This window comes from Tachypleus tridentatus, chromosome 11 (assembly GCF_004210375.1).
Source record: "Tachypleus tridentatus isolate NWPU-2018 chromosome 11, ASM421037v1, whole genome shotgun sequence".
NCBI classification, from domain to species: domain Eukaryota; kingdom Metazoa; phylum Arthropoda; class Merostomata; order Xiphosura; family Limulidae; genus Tachypleus; species Tachypleus tridentatus.
Genome location: NC_134835.1, coordinates 44,028,234 through 44,049,828, shown reverse-complemented (window position 1 = coordinate 44,049,828; position 21,595 = coordinate 44,028,234). Strand labels below are relative to the sequence as shown.

General features: G+C 33.0%; 1 protein-coding gene across 4 annotated transcripts in view; it reads right to left on the bottom strand.

Moving 5' to 3' along the window:
- Positions 1-1,781: 1,781 nt before the first annotated feature.
- Positions 1,782-21,595, bottom strand: part of LOC143232056 (synaptic vesicle glycoprotein 2C-like) — a 50,250-nt gene continuing 30,436 nt past the window's right edge. For all 4 annotated transcript variants that reach the window (XM_076467083.1, XM_076467081.1, XM_076467080.1 and 1 more), the window contains 7 exons: positions 20,111-20,244; positions 14,332-14,415; positions 13,097-13,192; positions 5,904-5,992; positions 5,015-5,517; positions 4,249-4,408; positions 1,782-3,450 (listed from right to left, as the gene is read on the bottom strand). In XM_076467083.1, coding sequence (XP_076323198.1) covers positions 3,270-3,450; positions 4,249-4,408; positions 5,015-5,517; positions 5,904-5,992; positions 13,097-13,192; positions 14,332-14,415; positions 20,111-20,244 — 1,247 coding nt within the window. In that variant the 3' untranslated portion in view covers positions 1,782-3,269. The remainder of the gene's footprint in view (positions 3,451-4,248; positions 4,409-5,014; positions 5,518-5,903; positions 5,993-13,096; positions 13,193-14,331; positions 14,416-20,110; positions 20,245-21,595) is intronic.

Sequence of the window (21,595 nt, the reverse complement as noted above, 5' to 3'; positions counted from 1 at the left end):
AGAGGATGAAGTTGATTCTCAAGGATTTTCACATTTAAACATTGTAATGTGACCATTTGGAAAGACCAAGAGAAATTGCACCCACATCATTACTCCACCTCTAGTGTCTCTCAAAGTGGGAATAACACAAGTTTTTCAAGCTTCATTGTGCTGTTTCCAATCAGTATAAAATAGCATGTATCAAAATTCACCTAACCACACGACTTTTCTGTTTTTCAACAAATCTAATTCTAATAGTTCTTGCACTCAAATGGTAGTCTCTAAGATATTTTCACTCAAATAATGAAATGCAATTTAAAAAAAGAGTATCCACCTTTACTAATCTAGTAATTGTATCTTGATTTGTAGTACTTTTCAAACGACTTTACAATACTTTGAAATTTGATCATTACAATTCTGATAATTTTAAGCTATATGCTCACTTTAAAAGAGAAAGGATTGTCACTTAACTAACAGCTTTGCCATATAATGTGTTAATCCAACTTTTGAGAAAGTATATTCTGTTTTACTTAGATATTATACCATCTTGTCTGTGTGTTATATAATAGTAGAAAGGCTTAAGCTTTTAACCCAACATGTTTACACACTATTCACTACAGGTGAAATCCACAATTTGCATTATGTAACTTATGTGTTTGTTATAATAGTTAGTGTAAAGAACTGACCAAAAATTGGATGAAGTTGCTCGTTTTTTGGTTTTTTTTTCAAATCCTTAACCAACAAATACATAACCCACACTTATAGAATCTACCTACATAACACTGGTGTAGGGAGAAGTGAAACGTTGGGCTTTAATTAGTTTATTCAGTAATAATTAGTAGTGTTTACTGTAAAAAAAGCTCTCAAACATAATTTGACTAAAAATGAAAGCAACTACAGAGCTGAATTTTTCTCAACAAGTGGAGTGATAAAATTGTAAAATAGATTAATTTATCATCAATGTGAATACTTGTCAGTATTCCAAATAGTGAATGTAACTCCATCCCACTCTTTATCAATATCCCAATTAATGAATGCAACCTGAAGTCAAAGACACTGAAAGTGTGAATCAATGAATGCAACTTGAAGCCAAAGCTTGTCAGTATCACAATTAATGAGTATACTTTTAAGCTGCTGTATTAACAATTGGCATACTTTATTCCATTGTTTACAGTAACCTTAGCAATTATCAGGTTCAGGGTGCTTGATTTTCAGTCTCAGTTATTGACCAACAGTTTGTTTTGCTGCATACCACTGACATTAGCTCCAAGTACCCACCATCATTGGTATATGTACCACAGTTTGAGAATTCCATCATCTACTTAATGTTGATATGCATTTTCAATAAATACTTCTTACTGTTTTCCTTTTGTTTAGAAGCATGAAATAAGTACAATCACAGATGTTCACGTTCTTCTATTTAGATATTACTAATACATATAACATTTCATATTACATAATATCACAGGGAGCACTCCAGCAGTAATCCCTTGGACAGTTTCACTGGAATAATAAAATGCTATTAAAAACCTAGACTATCACCTTTATTGATCTAGTGATTGGATAATAACATCAACAGTGCTATGAACTTTATTTACCACTGTAATCCAAAATAAGTGTCGACGAACAACTTATTTTGTGCATTTTCTGGGCAAACAAAGAAATTTAAGACACTGTGATATCTGTTGTAAAATTGTTTTATTCTGTTTCACATTCAAATATTTGATTAATTTTTATGTAATGACTTCAGATAATATATTATCTTGAAGTAATACATGCGAAGTAAAGTATAACAGAGTTAATTACGGGTTATAGTTATTTTATTGTATGTATATGTTCTTATTACACTGCAAAACCAACAGAACTGTTTATGGTCCATTCTTTTATAGCTGAGCTTAAAACAGTGAACGTAAACAAATAAAAATAAAGTGATTTCAATAACAACGTCTCATATATAAAAGCTAACAGTACTAACGTAATTCTTCGCAGGAACTATTCCTTCCTATTAAACATACAATGTTGTGATAATATTAATCAAATAACGTTTCGTTTCCTGTACCGATTATAATGGTAACCAAATTTTTTCATCAGAAAACTCCATCTCTTTTATCTATCTAGCGAAACGTTGTGTACACGTATTGACCTGTTTTTTTTTTAATTTACATATACATGATTTGATGTACTGTGAAAAATGTAGAGAGTTTAGCTTTTAAGATTTGAAAGTACATATTAGTGGTCATACATTTCGTATGTGGATAAAATATTAATGGTAACATTAACGTCTTTCAAAAACATACATAAAGAACTTCATATTTCACTAAAAGTAAACTGAATAAGGAACGTAGTTTAAAACAATCACCTAAATTATGCAAGTTATAATATCGCCGGGGCATAAATAGTTGTTTTTAAACTTGATTTTAACATGGTTCGACGTAACAATCATTTATAATAGGAAAGATAAAAGCACTTCCTTTACCAGACAATTTTTAACCACATGCTTTGCGTCAGTGCCTTTAATTATACAAAATATAAGTGTTTGAAATTGCTTAAGAGTCATTTGAAAAATAAATTTTAAATACTTTGATCTTACACAATGAAAGATTGTCCATTTAACTCTTAGTTCAATAAAAATGATGATATTCATCCCTGAAAACGTTCAAGAGATATGTTAGCGTGAATGTCGAATACCTTATACGAGAAGTGCAGTCTTATATTATTACATTTGTTATTATATTAATATGAACTTATTATTATATAACAGTTAATCAGCACTCGACGATATTGAAAATATAAATATTTAAAATATATCGAGTATGTTCAACCACCATTCTGCTGTTGTTTTTTATAGCTATGTAACAATAGTAAAGTGCTGTTAATCACGTACAATAAGTTAGCATTACACCTAATGTTTCTCAGTAATAGAACGTTTACGTATACACTTAAAGGTACAAACAAGTAAATTAATTCGCTAGTGTGGCATTCTATGAAATTTGACAGTATTACTCCTATTTTAAAAAAAAAACCATCAATGTTTTAAATTAAAGTTTTGACTACGTTGTATCGTTAAAATAGGCTAATACTCCTAACGCTAAATACGCTATTAATCCATGCATAAAGATTTCATTAAATGGGTAACGAAATACTTTCGAATAGCTATAACATACTTGTTCAATAGTTGACACTCGTGAAGAACATGACTCTATGTTTAGTTCCAAACTAATACGACAAATAAAAACAAAGTGATTTCGATGAAAACAAATAAATACGTCTTTCTGTTTTTTCTTCCTTTCTCACATAAAAGTATCTCTTGTTTCTGGTAGTCGGAGGGAAACAATACCACCAATTAGGAAAACCGTGGCAGTCGTTAGTATAGTCCCCACTTTACTTGCATTAATAAACGTGCCGAATGTCAACTTCCCTAAAATAGCCGCAAACCAACTTACGGAGCTTAAAAATCCGTAACCCGTTGTTCTGAAAAGCAAGAAAAAATTACCATAATACTAGAGAACTGAAACAAATCGGAGCACAACTCTTGTACGTACGATTTTCTAATTTGAACAGTGACATTTCGGTTCAGAATTCAAAATAAAGGAAATATAACGATCATTAACATTAATTTTGTCGTCTCATCAAACATGCTCGTCCTTTCAGCCGTGAGGGCATAGTAATGTAATGATCAGTCGTACTATTCGTCAGTAAAAGCACAGCCCACTGCTAAATTAGGGACGGCTAGCGCAGATAACCCTCGTGTAGCTTTGCGTGAAATTCAAAATAAACTTTAGTTTTGGATTAGTCAAGAAGCATATCTTTCATAAGATAAGTTGATATACGATTTAACGGGCAATGAGCCTGAATGTAATTAGAAGTAATTAATACAAGAAAGAAATAAAGACGTCTATTAATTTATCTTTGAAAGTTCTTTGTAAAAAAAAGCCTGCAAAGGCTAATGACCTAATTAAGGAAAATAATAGTAATGAAAAAAAAACACATTTCAACCAGTGAGCGTAAATATTATTAGTCTCGAAGGAAACCGAAAGTTTTTTTTTTCTGTTTTAATTATAAGTAAGCACATGAAAGTGAAATTCAATGCCGGTTAGTCTTTTCTATAATTTCTATTTATAGTCATGATTGATTCTCAGTCTGATGACCAAGAGTAAGCACTGTTGTCTGTACCCGAAATTTGATGTCAGGCCTCGCATATGTTCAACTTGCTAGTCGATCAAGATAAATAAATTGCTGTTATAAAGTGTAATTAACCTCTGTATGTACCTGATATGGGTGGGGTAAATCTCTGTGGTAATGATATCGATAGCATTCCATCCAGATATGGAAATGAAACAGACGACACTTTGAAAAACGATAACAGAAGCTTCCGACTCCAAGATCCAGGTGAAGAATGCAGTAAGACTGGCTAGAAGCAAGGATGTACCTGTGAATTATTTTCAAATTAAAGTACTATTTAAAAAAAATAACGGAAAATTGAATATATACAACTTGTGAGAAACTATTTCATCATCATAAAAAACTGGCAATATTTACATGACATTAAAAACATCATTGTCAATGTTTCAGCCATTATTATACTCTAAATAAGAATTATAATTACCACCTAAATAGAAAATGTTTGTAGAAAAATAACTAAAATATCCTACAAATATATTTGTTGCTTTTTGTGCTATTTCATCCTGATTTTGTTTTGTTTTTTGCCTGCTGCACAATGATTTCATTCAAGATGGTAGAAATATCATCGTAATGATCACCGAAGGTTTAACACCTAAACTGGACATTAAATCTTCTGATCAAACACTAGGAAAAATATAAACACTGGCTGGTGGTACAGTTACAGATATATCAGTATTGTAAAATCTGCATTATCTGGCCATTTTAAAACTGTTTACAGGTAAAAGTATCTCGTTTTCTAAATGAAAAAAAAAAGTTTAAAAGGATTTTTATGCATATTTGAAACGTCCACGTTGTTATAAATGTGTTACAAAAAAAAAAAAGATTTGCAATGCGATTTAAAATTTTCACTAACCCAGTGTTTTCACTCGACCCAGACGATTCACAACGCATGAAGAAATAAAAATTCCAGGGACACTCGCTAACTGTACAAATAGATTCTCTAAGAAAATTGTCCGAAGATTAAAATTGATATCATAGTCAATGGTGCATCCTTGTTTTGTATTGACGAATGTGGAGTCCTGGAAATTGCACTCTTGGAAACGATAGTCTTGAAAGTCCGTATCGATGAAGAAAATATTATAAAATTCTGAATGTCGAAAAAACGTTTTGCTAGAACGTACTTCGACAAACGTGGAATTCAAGAAGACGCAGTTCTCAAAGATGCAATGACTCAGAACCATACCATTAAACCTAACGTTGTCAAAATGGCTGCCGTAGAAGTTGATGTTTTCCAGAGTAGCATTAAATTCTACATTCTCAATCGTTTGATTATGTACATCAACAGTGTTTGATTGGTGCTCTTCCACATGAAGTTTCTTTATGTACTCCGGACTCCATGCGGATATGCCATAAAATCTTTGAAAAACAATGTTCACTTGAATATTATGTTTTATGCACTTACAAATCATGCTATAAATATTATCTTTCTTAAAGTTCGATGATTATTTGAATCATCACAAATGTTTTTTTCAAAACATAGCATCTTAAATAATATATTTATAATGTACATACGAAAATCTATGAAGCATGAAGTCAGTAGAGTAAAATAATACCGAAACAGGTTCCGATTAGTTGAAGTTACTTCTAACAAGATTTGAGACTACTTAAATAACTTACCACTCTATAAACTGAGCGTGTGCATAAGATATTATGTAAGACTATAACTAGTACAGAATTATTATCTAGCAATAGTTTTGTATTAGGTACAAAGTAATATTATGATAGATTTTTTAAAAACTTACCCAAATGAAGTCGTTACCCATACAACCAACAATATCATGGTTATTTTTGAGTAAGGAGGCCAGAGTACTTGTCCAAAAGATCTCCAAAACTAAATAAATATAAAACATGGATAAAATAATCAAGTGAGTTGCCAACCTTTTGGAGAAAGTGTACACGTGAACGTTTTTCGTAGAATTATGCATATATTAGTTTTATAACGTTGATCGGTTTCAGTCCACCTAATATTCAAGGATGTAAATTCATGTTCTACTCTTCCTTTACATTTACACTATTGAAGATGTAACGGCAATATGTTCATCTTCTGGTTGAAAACTGGCTTTTTTAGCTTAATGGAAAGGAATTACAGCATTCTAAGTTGTAATTATTCTTGGGAGGTAGACACAACATCACATTCGCTTAGTCAGTGGTTATTAATATTACTGGTATTATAGGTTTTAATGTTACAATGTTCTTTTATTCGACTGCAAAGCCTTCTGGTGGTTGCTCCAATATACCTATGGTTACGCCTTCGGAACATGAAGTTATATTTAATGTATGTTGTTTATCTTTAAAGTTGAGCAGCCCTTATAACAGGGGTGGCCAAACTTGCTTAACGTAAGAGCTACATACGATAAACTTCAAATGTTTGAGAGCCACAAGACATGAACAAATTTTACACACACGTTTTTATTGTTACATGCATATTGTGTCACATAAATTTTATATAAATATTAATAAATACATGTACGTAATAATATTTATTCATGTATGTAGTTTTTAAACTGTTAATTTGTACTAGTTTTAAAAATCACAAAGTACACATACATATACCAAATGTTTTCCAAGTCCTGGCTGATTATTGTTTTAACTATATTGAGCGTATTTAATATGGTAATGAATTACAGAAACATCTAAGAAAAATATGCAAATTTGCACTTCATTAATATTAAATGAGACCACCAAAAATAAAAATAAAAGGGGAAAAATATTTTAATGAAATTTATTTCTCTTTGTAAATATCTGATCAAAACATGGAAGAAAATATGTAAAACAATACAATTAGAGATATTTTTTATCAGATATCACCTTACAAAATTTTAGTCTTATAATATTTTTCTGACACAAACAAACATTGATACAATTATCAGGCTATTAACTGCTAGTAAAGGTCTTGTGAGTTTCCATCTTGGTTGTGAGTCATTGAAATTCTGGCTGATGTGTTGTCAAGGCTGTACGAATTAGCTCCGTCAGGTGTTGATTTGTAAGGATTGCACGATATTTTGACTTCACAAACTCCATTTCAGAAAACAGTGATTCACAGCAGTATGTTGTGCTGAAAATTGAGATAAGTCGCACACTGATTTTCTTCAGTTCAAGATATTTTATTTCTAGAACTTGCTTCCAGAACTCAATTGTAGAATGGGATTTATGGATCATCTTTAGATTCAGGTCCTCCTGTAGTTCTATTAGTTCCATTTCCACAGCAGATGATCCTGTAACCAGAGGTTCGAGAATTGGACAGCCACTATTGATCATATCAACCATGAAATCGATTTACAAGAAAGGCGAAGCAGGGCTGTAGCTTCTGCAAGTTCTCAAACCTGTCTAGGAAATTATCAAGCAGTCCTTGTAACTTATCTTTGTAATCTTCCATTTTGTGGTCTTATTTCAATATCAGGTAATGTATTTACTCTCCTTTTGAGATTGGGAAAGTAATTGAAGTTTTTTAACAATAATGTCTCTTTGAAAAAGTCTAATTTTATTCTAAAAGCTGAAAATTGTTCGAGTAAGATCAGAAACAATCTTATCCTTCCCTGGAGTACTAAGTTGAGAATTTGTAGATGATTCATTATATCAGTAAGGAATATTATATCTTGCGTCCATTGATTATTTCCCACTTGAGGATGGAATCTTTTCTTTTCTTCAAGAAAAATAATAATAAGCTCGAACAGATCCACAAACCTATTTAAGACATTACTGGTTAACAGCCACCTCACAATGAATTAGAAAGAGACATCACTGGGTTTATCTTCAAGTTTCAATTCTTCAATAAAATTCTTGAACCGTCGGTGGGTCTTCCCATTTAAGCGTATGAAACCGATAATTTCAAGAACAAACTTCATAACATCTTCATACAGTATTTGGCTGCTGGGTGTTAATGATGAATAATGCAATAAACAGGGAGAAACTCTGGAAAGCTGAGATCACTTTTCATAAGTGCAATTAATCTTCTATTTTTCCCCACCACTGCAGGTGCTCCATCTGTTGCAACACTGATAAGTTTATCCAGTGGAATTTCAGCATTTGTTGAGGGCTTTGTCGAGCACAATTTTAATGTCAACAACACGAATTTTTCTTTTAGTGCCACTAGACCCAACATTTCTTTCACAGTTACATCAGAGGAAACATAACAAACAATTACCACCTGTGGGTTGTCTTGTATGTCTGTAAATTCGTCAAGGGCTAAGCTAAATGCAAAGGAATTCCTTAAATCATTTTGCCTGCAACATCAGCACTGATCTGGAAGATACGTCTCTCTGTAGTGTGGCGTGAAGCTGGTGTTAGTCGCTGAAGTTTTATGTCATTTGAATCTAACACTGCAACATTCAGCTATTCTTCTTAACAAATTAATCAGCAGAATATGGGCGTTTAGCACGAGCAGTATTCCATATAACAAAACTAGCTTCAGTCCTTATATGAACTTCGTTATTGAACATTGTCAGCAGTGTCTGCTGGCTATTTACTTGTGATTTTAACACAGTTAACTTATTTTTCCGTAATTGTGATTTAGATGGATAACCAGACGAAAAGTTTGTGATTTCTTTCATAGTGGCGTCTCCAGTTACTGGCTTTGTAATGACTGTGTAACACATTGCAGATAAGACACAAAGATTTACCTCCTTTAACGGTGAATGCAAAATCTTCCTCCCACTCTGGTTTAAAATTTCTGTTTTCGTCTTCATACTTTCGCTTCTTACAATTTGATGACGCTATCTTCCTTCACAAAATATTCACAGGCACTTCTAAAAAATTAAAGTGAAAGGAAACAATAATCTTCACCACGCGCAACGCAACCACACTCTACAGCGTCTAGTATCACACCAATACTTCGCCAATTCACTGCCCGCAACACAGCTATACATGCCACAATCACGCGATCGTAAGCCACGCCCACTAAAACTAACATTGTCAGCACTGACTTGCATGATTACCGATTCTCCAGCATAACTTCTTTGTAATCGTTGCTGCTCGAAATTTCTTTAATCACTGACTCAAATTTAGCATTAAAATTAGGATTTAAATTTTTAAATATGTTTACTCACCATGAACATTAAACTTACGTTTTAATTCAGCGGACTCTCAGTTTATACCCGATAAATAATTATAAAGCTTGAAAGTTTTTTATTCACCTTTCATATTGATTGGCACAAAAAGGAGGTGAGCCAACATATTTCAGCGGGCCGCACATCATAAGCCATAGATCCGTATGTGGCTTGCGAGTCGCGATTTGACCACCCCTGCCTTATAACTTATACTTTGTTTTAAAGAGACATTATAACTGTATTTATGAATATAACTGTTTGATAATTTTATAAATTTTGTTTCCCGAATCTCATTTGAAGCAGTCATCAAATAGAGTATGATTAAAATAACAGTCTTTTTAGGGACATCTAATTTAACGACATATGAGGTACTTAATTTATCGATTTTTTTGTGTGTAATTACTGTTTATAAGAACAACAAAAAAAACAAACTTAAAACATATTTTAGTGTTTCCATCTTTTGCTTCATGAAAGGTATTGATTTTCTGATATTTTAAACGCTCTATGTGACATGGTTTTAACCAGATTTTCATTAAAGGTTCAATTAGTGAATATTTTAAAAATGTTTATAAAGTTCGGTGAAAGTGGGTTTATGATACAGTTTAGTAGCAAATATACCCTAGTTAGTTAAGATATGAGCTTCTAATCTCTAAGAAGGAGAGTCTATCATTCTTTAAACTTTCAACGATAAGCTTTATATTGAGCTATTTACTATTTATAAACTGGAGAAATTCGTTAACAAAGTGTCATCAATATATCTCCTGTAATACATAGGTTTAAAACGTTCAGGACAGGAGTGTAACCAAACTTTTTCATACAAGCATAGAAAAGATTAGGAGCCCATAGCCAATCCGTCAATCTGTTCATGGATTTTATCGTTAAACACAAAAAAAATAAGACCCACTGGGGGCAGATGAAACATTAAAATATTATTCATCTTCATATTTAGTACAATAGAAATCAGTGGAAGTGTTTGAATTCAGCAAACAGTTAATATTTTGTTTGTCCCTCTGCTTGAATAACTGCAGACAGTCTTTTAGACATTGTTGCACATAATTAATCAAAGTGTCTTTTGGGATTTTGCATCAAACGTCTTTAAGAAACTCCTATAAAGCTTCTTTGGGGGTAACTTTTGATTTGTCAAGTTTTTGATCTACGAAGTCCCAGATCTGCTCAATTTGGTTGATATCGGAATTTTAGGGGTGGGTCATTATATTATTTCAATGAGTCCAGCAGCTTCTTTCTTAGCTAAGTAATTTCTGCATAGGTTTAATGAGTGTTTTGGGGTCATTATATTCTTGGTAGCAGAACACTTTGGCAAGAATACGCAAACCGCTGGGTATACCATGACGGATCAGCATGTGATAGTACTGGTTTATTATTCCATCTATTTTGTAAATACCTCATGTTGCTTCAATAGAACAACAACCCTGAACCATCACATTGCACTCTCCATGTTTTATGGTAGGTGCTTTCATTGAAGTAAGTATCTTTTACTTTTCTCCCGCCAGACGTAAAACCTATGCTTTGAACTAAATATTTCAAACTTGGACTCATTCATTCATAATACCCTTTTCCTATTACCAGTAGTCCGGTTTTTGTACTTTTTAGCAATTTTCAGTCTCTTGGCAATATTTGGAGATCAAAGTAAAGATTTTTGAACTTCTACACGATCAAATATTCCATTCTCTTTAAATATTCTTGATACTGTAGATCTGGACACTTTTCTGTCATTTGGTATATATTTGTTTATCTTATGATTGAGATCAGTGGTATTCTTCCTTCTGTCCTGAAGGTTACATAAATAAAAATACTTAAAATTAGTATCATTGAGTTTAAGTGTTCTGCCTCTTCCTTTTCTATTTTCTAATTTAACTGTCTCAGCCTCATGATCTAGGGTGTACGTGACAGTGTTTGGGGAGCGTTTTAAGTCTGCAGCAATTTGTCAGAGAGTCTAACCTACATCACATAAAGCTTTTACGTGAATTCTGTACTCTACTGACAATTCTGTACGTTTTTTGACAAGGGCATGACAACAAAAATATTTAATACACAGTGTTAAACACTGTTTTCATTAAAGGTTACTTGCGAAATGCTATTAAGTCGACTTCTTCTAGTATATACCAGTACCATATTATAGCTTCTTTCTATATAGTTAATACACTACAGGGAGTACCATGACAGTTATTTGACCAGTATGTTCATTCAAACAAAACCTTTATGACATACTCCTGGTACAAGTATATGGAAATTCTAAAGAATTATAATTATTTTCACCCTGATCCATTCAATTATCAACAGGGATCTGTGAAGCATTACCGTAGTGGTGAAATTTACATTTTGTAATAGCATAGAAGAATTAGTCACATAAAATGGATAGAATGACAAAATATTTTTTTGACTTAACACTTTAGTACAGTATATCTTGTACAATTTTATTATTAACAAATACAAACTGATCATATGGATGAAGTCTCAATTTATTAATGTTATGTATAATTACATAGTGAATTAGGACAAATAAGTTTCTGGTGATTCAGCAGAAAAGCTTTTTTATAAATTCATCTTTAACTCTTAACATTATTTAATTAATCGACTTAAAATTTATACACATAGAAATATTGAAAGTTGAAAATACACAAGGGATTTAATACGCATTGCACGGTAGTGTATTTCAAATTCTAATAATATTACGTTAATAAAGTCTGCAGAAACTCATTATGTTGTAACGAGGTTTAAATGTGCTTAAAGATATTTAAGTTCCTTTAATTCACTTGCAACGCTTATAAAAACTGCAAACTTACTTGAAACTTAACAGAATGCTCTGCAGTTTTACTGTTTTTATCCTCAGTTTCTATGAAATTTACAAGTATTAAAAATTTATAAACACTTCGCACTACAGAAATTAAAAATATATTCGTAATAAACGTTTCGAAACCTACAATCTATAATAATAAAAGAACCTGTCTATGGGCCTGTGTGTGTGACCGCTATACCTCCAAGAGGAGAGAATCTATAAACCTGAAATCTTGAATCCATACAAAGTGAGCCCTGAGGGTTTGCATCTGGGTATTATTACTTATCTTATCCACGTGCGTGAGCGCATGCGCATCCTTTTAATTAGACAAGCTATGGAAAAACACATAAAAAATAACTGGTTCCTTACTTTATAAATTACAGACATAAATCATGAACAGACAGACACGCACGTGCGCGCATCTTCCTCATGAGGCAGTTTAGCGGAAAACTGTATAAAAAAAGTAGTTCCTTATGTAACAACTTCTAATATATAGAAAAGCAAGTACAATTTGATAACAATGCTTTCCAAAAATGGCTGTTATATCATGTTGCTAAGTAATAAATGTGTAACTAATATTGTTGTTCAGAGGCTACTGCTGAAAGTATAAAATGAATTTTATAATAAACTACAAAATTAAAAAAAAAATTCTAATTTAAAGGTTCCATAAATTAAAGATTTATTTTTTATTAATGAAGTTTAAAATCGCAGGACAAGTCAGAGAGAAGGTTACCTTTATAAATATATCGGGTCCCTTATAGGAGCAACAAAAGTATATAGTTTATACTATTATATTGAAATGTGTTCAGTTTTTGTTTCTTTTTGAATTTCGCGCAAAGCTACACAAGGGATATGTGCGCTAGCCGTCCCTAAGTTAGCAATGTAAAACTAGAGAGAATACAGCTGGTCATCACTACACGTTAAAATGTATTGAACAATTTTTCATAAAACAAAATTGTTTAAATGTCATTTATAATGAGTGATTGAATATGCATCAATTTGTTTTTATATATTTTAAGACTAACGAATTTATCAAGTAAGTTGCATATTTTAAACAGTTTGACCGAACTTTACAATGATTCATATCACTTACCGAATCCAAAGTTTCAAATAAGTCAGTCAGTATATCTTTGGTTACAGTATGGGAAATGTCAGTTGGGCGTCTTGTCGGCAATTCCAGTTCTGTTAGCTGTAGCCATTAAAGAGAACAAAGACATTGTGAGAAATTTTGCAATCACATTAACATCCAACAATTTCTCAAATATCCCTTAAATGATTTATAAAAGTGAATTACAATAAACTCGGCTAATTATATACATATCTTATGTATATAGTAAACATTTGTTTTTAGTACTTAAGTCAAGCCTATTAAAGGAGAAAAGCCAGTCATCAGCACGCTTTTATCCACGCTCAGAGACTAAATTTTACTTTCATCACGCACCCCCAGTTAAAGTGTGGGAAATATTATTTCCCATCTGGTCTAAACTTACTATAAGCAAATTATACGTAACAACAAGTCTTTTGAGTATTGTTCTGTTTGTTTTTGAATTTCGCACAAAGCTACTCGAGGGCTATCTGTGCTAGCCGTCCCCAATTTAGTAGTGTAAGACTAGAGGGAAGGCAGCTAGTCATCACCACCCACCGCCAACTCTTGGGCTACTCTTTTACCACCGAAAAGTGGGAATGACCGTCACATTATAACGCCCCCACGGCTGGGAGGGCGAGCATGTTTGGCGCGACGCGGGCGCGAACCCGCGACCCTCGGATTACGAGTCTTACGCGCTTGGCCATGCCGGGCCAAGTATTGTTCTATCGTATCATAATGAAGGCCCTAGCACAGAACCAAAACATAACCTGTTCTTACACTCCAGACATTAGAGAGATGCAGAACAAAAAAGACATGTATAACATTGTTGTACAAGTTATACACGTGTTGTTCAAATGTACACGGCTGTTCGTTGTAGTATGCAAGTTTTGCATTAATACATCTAATAACTGAAATACCTATTCAGTGCCACAGTAAGACAAAGAGGCCTCCAGGAGCATCATGGGTGGACCATATTTTAATATCCCCCCCCCCTCCTTAGCTTATTCTGATGATGCCTTCGATGTTTATTCCACAGAATAATACGTCGAACACATAAGTACCTAAGTTTGGTTGAAATCAGTCAAAAACGTTAGGTATGAATGTTGTAATATGATTAACTAAATAAATTAACAGAAAATCTGAGAAGTTATATATTATGTATTCTTCTTTTACTGTTTATTCATTTTGTTCAACTTTAAAGACTCTGAAGCTAAAAATACGTTATGTCATTCTAAACTCACTTGATATTCCATTCCAGACTTGGGAGCATGATTGCTTTTAAACACCTCCTGATAAACACACATAGCCTCAGCATTTCGTCCAACCTGTCAAGTAAAATACGATTTTTGTTTTTAGTATAATAAATACATATACCTTTTAATTATTTAAATAGTTCATATATGTATGACAAACAGGTTATTTTTATTGATGTAACTGGGCTTTCAAAGTTCTCTTGAATTATGAAATAAGATTGGTACACATCATATTCACAAATAATAATATATACAGGGGTGAACAAAAACACTGACATCTCTCAAAAATATTAACTTCTTATATCTTTTATTGGACAACAGAAAAATATGTAAACTATATGTTTTTAGAACAAACTCGACGAGATATGTTCAAATATGATCTTAAATCCTTATTTTAACACTAGCTTTAGTAAATGCCTGAACTTTCTAGATTTTAGTTATATTTTCTCATAAAAAGTTTGTTGTTGTGTTTGTTTTTGAATTAAGCACAAAGCTACACAATGGGCTATCTGTGCTCTGCCCACCACGGGTATCGAAACCCGGTTTTTAGCCTTGTAAGTCCGCAGACATACCGCTGAGCCACATGGGGGGCGTCTCATAAAAAGTTTTGTGCACCTGTTGTAGATTCTTACATCTTATTATTCCAATTAGCCTACAAAATATAACAGTAGCGAAGAAAGCAGGGGTGTGGCTCCACTCTTTAATTTGTCACAGTAAAAAATCCATCAAAATCATAAACATTATTCTCAGGAAAACAGGAGAATATATAACATTTAATCCAGAATCCAATATGACCCAGGACTCTAAGGCGAACTCTGGACCTTATCTGTAATGGGTGGCACACATTCCCACTTCTAACATGCCTCCTACATCTCTGTATAATTAGTAGTAAGTATATGATATTCCGGCCCGGCATGGCCAAACGCGTAAGGCGTGCGACTCGTAATCTGAGGGTCGCGAGTTCATATCCACGTCGCGCCAAACATGCTTGCCCTTTCAGCCGTGGGGGCGTTATAATGTGACGGTCAATCCCACTATTCGTTGGTAAAAGAGTAGCCCAAGAGTTGGCGGTGGGTGGTGATGACTAGCTGCCTTCCCTCTAGTCTTACACTACTAAACTAGAGACGGCTCGGTGCAGTGGGCTAACAACCTACTCACTTAAAATACCTGTTGAAGAATCCGCAAGCGATTGCGGCCCTATGTTCCTTGATGGAATCTAATGGTGAATGAATGAATGAATGAATATGATATTCCGCCATGACTAGCAGCTACTTAAGATATTCCTCAGATATCATTTCTCACCGTCACTTTCATATGTTTGCATATAGATTAAATAGAAGAAAGCCAGTGTTTATTTTAAGTATTTCAAATCTATAATTTGCAGGACTCGTTTTTATGTCTCTGTTTGTGGCAAGCATTTCTGAGCTTTCCGACCTTGGATCATCACGAAACTATGGGGAGTTCTCATGTCCTAGAGTTATTCCAAAACCAATAACTTTATTTGTTTTTCCATTTTTATGAGTCTGATAGCTTTTTTTTTTCTTAATTTTATCCTTTTGCCACTACATTACTGCCTACTTCCCGAGCTCTAATTTTCAGCGGTTTGAGGGTATGGTCCTGATTTCCAGAACACCTAAAAGTACAAAACAGATGACATACGAAGAATTCAGTTAGCAAATAGACCCGTATTTCTAGAAACTTTTTTTTATACCAGTGTTCAGAGCACTTGCATAGAGGATGATTGTAGGCGCACGCAGTGTTCGTGAGGCAAAATAAGTAAATGTCACCATACTATTATGTGCAAATGTATACAATTCATTACAATACTATAAATAATATAAACAGCTTTAGATGTGAGTATATATGTCGTTTGTACTTCAATGAACCTTCACATATTAACTTTTATTCTGTTTGATTTAAAGGGTTATTTACATATCCTTGCAACGGTTTCTATCACTGGTCGGATTTTTATTTGTATTATTCAATAAAAATAATGCAAAGTCTAGTCTACTTAGCGAAAAGGAAAGCGTTTTATTTCTTCAACTGAAAGTTTTACAAATTACACAGTTTCATGAATGAGCGTCAACCACTAATAAGTCTAATTCTTAAATAAAACTAAACGCCCATCTACTTACTAAATTTCCACTAGTATCTACAACACTAACTAATAACTGGTCATTTAACATGCTTCCTAACTCATTATACGCTAATCATCACTGCAACAAATTTGCTGAGTAACTGATTAACCAATCACCTTTATATTATTACAGTCTTTTAACGATCCTCTTCGAAATGTACGATGTCAAACCTCCCTCTAACAAGCAGTACAAAACTTTTAAATTAAAATATTACAGTTACATTTCTGGAAACTAGGTATTTGTGAAAGTCCATCACTGACAAGAAAAAACCAACATCTTCAGAATGTCATTCATGAATAGACTTAGTTGTCATTATCCTAAACTTTCTTGCAGTTCCTTGTGGCCTGTCAAGCCATAGCAACTTGAAAGCAGTGGCGTATTTAGGTAGGGGCTAGAGGGGGATCAGTCCCAGGACCCATGGTCTTAATAGGGGTCCATTGATAATTTTATTCTGTATAAAATTATTTGGGATGTAGGGCCCACAAAAATTATTAGCCACTTGGCCAACACAACTTTGAAAGTTCTTTTCTCAAGTTGTTGTTCCATTTTTACATTTTCTTAACTCTTAAGTACATGTTTAATGTTTACATACACTTAAATTTGCGTGGAGACAGAAAATTGCCAGTAAAATAATAAAAACTATCTTATATTAAATTAAAATATAATAAAAAATGCTGTAAGTTATCGTGTTACTTGTGTGTGTATTTTCCGGTTCATAGATTTCATACAAAGTGGTCCGTTAGGGTCACCAACTGGAGGTTTTTTTCTGTATTTCAACCAAATTCGTCGCACAGAAAGAGATGATACACAAATACTTATTTTAAAATCTGAATTATATACAAACAAGTCAAAACAGGATGGCAAAGATTTAGTAAGAATGAGTTGAAATGGCAAGAAAAAAGTGACTTTAATAGCATGTTTTATTTGTTTAGAGTATCCTCCCTTGTAAGATACACTAAAATAAAATTAAATACAAAAACAAGTAAAATCTCAAATAAACCCTAAAGTTAGATTTAATTTTTCAACTACACAAATGCTTAAACTACAAGTTAAACACGCTAAACAAATCGCAACATTCTCAAATGTTCGAGTCTGCTGTAATCCATACGGTTAAACTAAAACGAGATTTAATAAAATACTAAACATTAAAGCAGAATATCACAAAAGTTAAAGTAATTATTATGTAGACAAAGTTAAAAATGCTCTAAAAAGTAGAAAAAATACTCAATTACCAAAATGTAGTAACAAATACAAAACCAAATTTGTACATAACTCCACGTAGCACAGTGTTTAATTTGTGAACAAATTCGTGACGGACCCTAGCTTTTATCTACTTCTACAACAGAAAAGACAACCAGCTATGTCATAAGTTATATTTTCTGTACGTAACCACAACAAATAGTCAATTAGTAAAATTGTGTGCTGTAAACAGTTAGAGAAGAGGAAAGTTATGCGGCTTACTTGAACGAATCTCTACACCCAAACCGAACTAAAATAAAAATAGATAAATATCGAAAAAAATTACATTTTACCTACGGGGAACTGATGAGTGACACAGTTCTATGTTACACTTGATTTGTTACAAAGTGTTTTAGAACATGTAGAGTTACGGTACTTTCTGAAGATCCTCTGTCAGTATCTGAACAAAACTGTAGAAAATGAATTAAATTTTATAAAGTACTACGTAGTTTGATAGCATAAAAAGGCCACAAGTTCTACAAAACTTGTTATGAAACATGGTGCACAAAAACATTGAAGTAGGCTCACACGCGAGTAGCATGTACGTATAATAAATCAAAGGTTTTCTGTCTCACGTTTTACTTAATTAGTGGTTGACTACCTGTGACTGTTAATGATAATGATAAAAAAATAGTCAAAAGTTGTATATTTCTTACATGTAATAAAGTTTCTTTCATTGCTCATTCAAGCCATGTCTTAACATTGATATCTAGTGCCGAAAGCTGTATTTTTGATGTTGTAATTTGTTAGCTAGAGGAATCTGCGGGTAACAATGACATTAACGTTATTAAGTTCAATCAGATAGGCTTGCCAAACTTTCTAGGTGTTGCAACTAAAGGTACAACTCTTTAGTTTTAGTTACTTATAGTTATTAGTTATTATTACACTTACCTACATATCATTTGAGTTATTATAGTTAAACTTAACAAATGAAAACGAGGCAATACGGTAGCATGTGGGGAAAATCATTACTCTGCTTTAGGGATTATTTGCTATAGTTTTCAGTAAGCATACTTTTGGTTCAGCTACGTGACGACTATTTTCTACATTTCTGACGCATTCAATTTATCCACTGACTTTAGCCAGACTGCTTTCACCCTAGCGCTGAAAAAGATACTAGAGGTGTTTTTGGTAAATAGAGTATATCTGTCAATGCTGTAGTTTCGCCGTGAATGGTAGAGATATATTTATTCTTTAAATTAGTGAATACAGAAAGTGATATTTTCACAAGATAATTTAATATCACCTACCAACCATGCTACACTATGTATATATACATGTATAATTTCCGTAAAGTTTTATGTAAATATACAGCATTTACAGGATGTAATATTTTCACACCCTGTGCTTGTCAGCACTAATAATGCTATCATAACATGTTTGAAGAATTCTTTACTTTCCGTTACCACAAATTTTGGCTTCACACTTTTTAGCCGTGGTTGTTTTTATAAATATAATGGTCAAACTCTGCCATTCTATTAGAGTATATCCTAAGTAGTGGGTGCTGTTGAAAAGTTTCTTTTCCTGTAGTTCATCTATTTACAATTAAGGACAACTAGCCCAAGTAGCCACTATATGGCCTTGTACAAATATCCGAAACAAACAATCAAACAGTAACCAATAACCGCCGTCTCTCTATGCAAATTATGGACTGAAGACGTCTAAGTTCACATGTATATATACACACAAAAATGGCCTATAAATTTTTTATGGATATCAAAGTTACATAGACAAGTGTGTTAGCAATCTGATGACGCTCATGTCATAAATGGACTTCTTGAACGCCAACACATGCAAAGCTCCAAATTTTAACTTTATGCCAAATGTAACTATCCGTCCGACCTTCCAGTCAACCGAGCATATAAACGTATCAAATGAGACTGCTACGTTTCTAACCGCCATCGAGAAGTTTGAATATCTCGCTAAGACGTTAATAAAGGCTAATGAAAATACTGTTACTGCTACTCGCGTTAATGTAATTTTCAAACATTTATTTAGTTGTTCCTTCTGTAATTTCTTACACTTATCTGTTCATCAATTTTAAAGCTAGGGATTAAATAAACATTCGTTGTTGTTTCACATTTTTCACATCACTTTATCAGCAACATTTCAGTTTTGGTTCAGTTTTAGTCACAGCTAACCCAACATATTCAATTCATAAATTATACATAAAGTTAACATATACGTAACCCAAGTTTCTCTAGTAGCAGTAGTAGTAGTAACTACACTGCATCGCTACAACTTCACTTCTGAACAAAACAGTGATTGGCATTGGATCATTACATTATGTCCTTGATGGGTTTTCGTAGCTAAGCATCTTTAATAAGCACTAACCTACTGACAAACACCTCTATATTGCACATTTTTTAGCTACAACATTTTGACTCTACCTCTAGTAAGAAACGTGGGCTCTCTGGTAAGAACATCAGTCCTATGACAGAGAAGACAGAAGGAGTAACACAGATGACAAGAAACAGTCTCCAGCTGCTGAAATGAACGTTCTCTGATAGGAGAATAGTAAGACCTTGAAAGAATAAAAAAAAAAGAAACTCAATAAAATCAAACTTTACAGACGCACTATGACTGAATAACATTAAAAATACATTAACGAAGGTGAACACTGCACATACATGAATCATAAAGAACGAATAATAGCAAATACACAGTTAATTTTGCAATGGTATACACCATTATTACAAATAATACAATAGAAAAACGAACAATGAAATTGTTGTATATTGCACTAGTTGTTTTTTTTGTCAACCATTTACTTTATGCAGAAGGTTATACTTTGTTTTCGAAACTTTATAAAGTTGCGATGTTCAAAATATCCTGCATCCTTTTCCACAATCCAATCAAGTTCTTTGGTCGCATTTTTACCTTTTCCATTTTTTATGTAAACGCATAAAGGTTCAACAATGTTCACCATGGTTGTAAGTGCCCCACCAACATCTTTGACATGAAGGTATTGTTTCATCGTATGTTCTGTATGTTTGAGACCACTGTTTTGTGATAAATCCCTATCCAATAAATCATGTTCTTGATAGAATGACATTATGGGTCTAAATTTTCCTCGACTTGTCTATAATCAGGGTATCGCTGATTTTGTGTGGATTAAGGACGTCGTTGTAAATATTACACATTAAAACTGTTTTCTCTCCGTTGTCAAATAAAGTGTCTTTGTTTGTTGCCAGACAACTCGAACTAAAATTAATCTGTAAAGGTCACACTTATCTACCTTTGCCCATTTTATTTTTTGATCAGCTTTTCTGAGCAGTAAATTTAAAATAACTCACGACCCTCGAGACTACTTCGTGCTAGTACGTTTTTAGTGTTCTCAAGGTAACATTCACATCTCCAGTTACAACAAGACCAGTTATAGGGTGTGGCGTATCTCATAAAGAACAAACCCAGAGATGTAACATTATTACATTTATATATTAATAGAGGAAGTTTCACGTACTTCTTCAGAGTCTTTTGTGCAACTCCTACTGAAACACGAAGTCTTGCTATGATTGTTTGTACTGAGTGTACGAGATTACCCAAATCATTGATTTGGATACGTTTGTCTTGTGATTTTTCTGGGCTGAAAGCAGTGACTGGATTACATGAGTTACTATTGAGCATAACAATACGACCTGTACTTTTTATAGGCTTTATACAGGCACGTAACTTTCTGGTTGATTGTATGATAATCAGTCACAGTGTAAACCATCAACTCGTGACTGTACTGTCATACATGTATTAACTGAGAACAGTAAAAGACAATCAAACAACCATTTGACTTTTCTTATTTTGAACCCTTTATTTTCCCTTCATTATTTAAATAAACTATTTTAAAAAAATTAAACTTGACTTTACCATTGCTGGAAAGT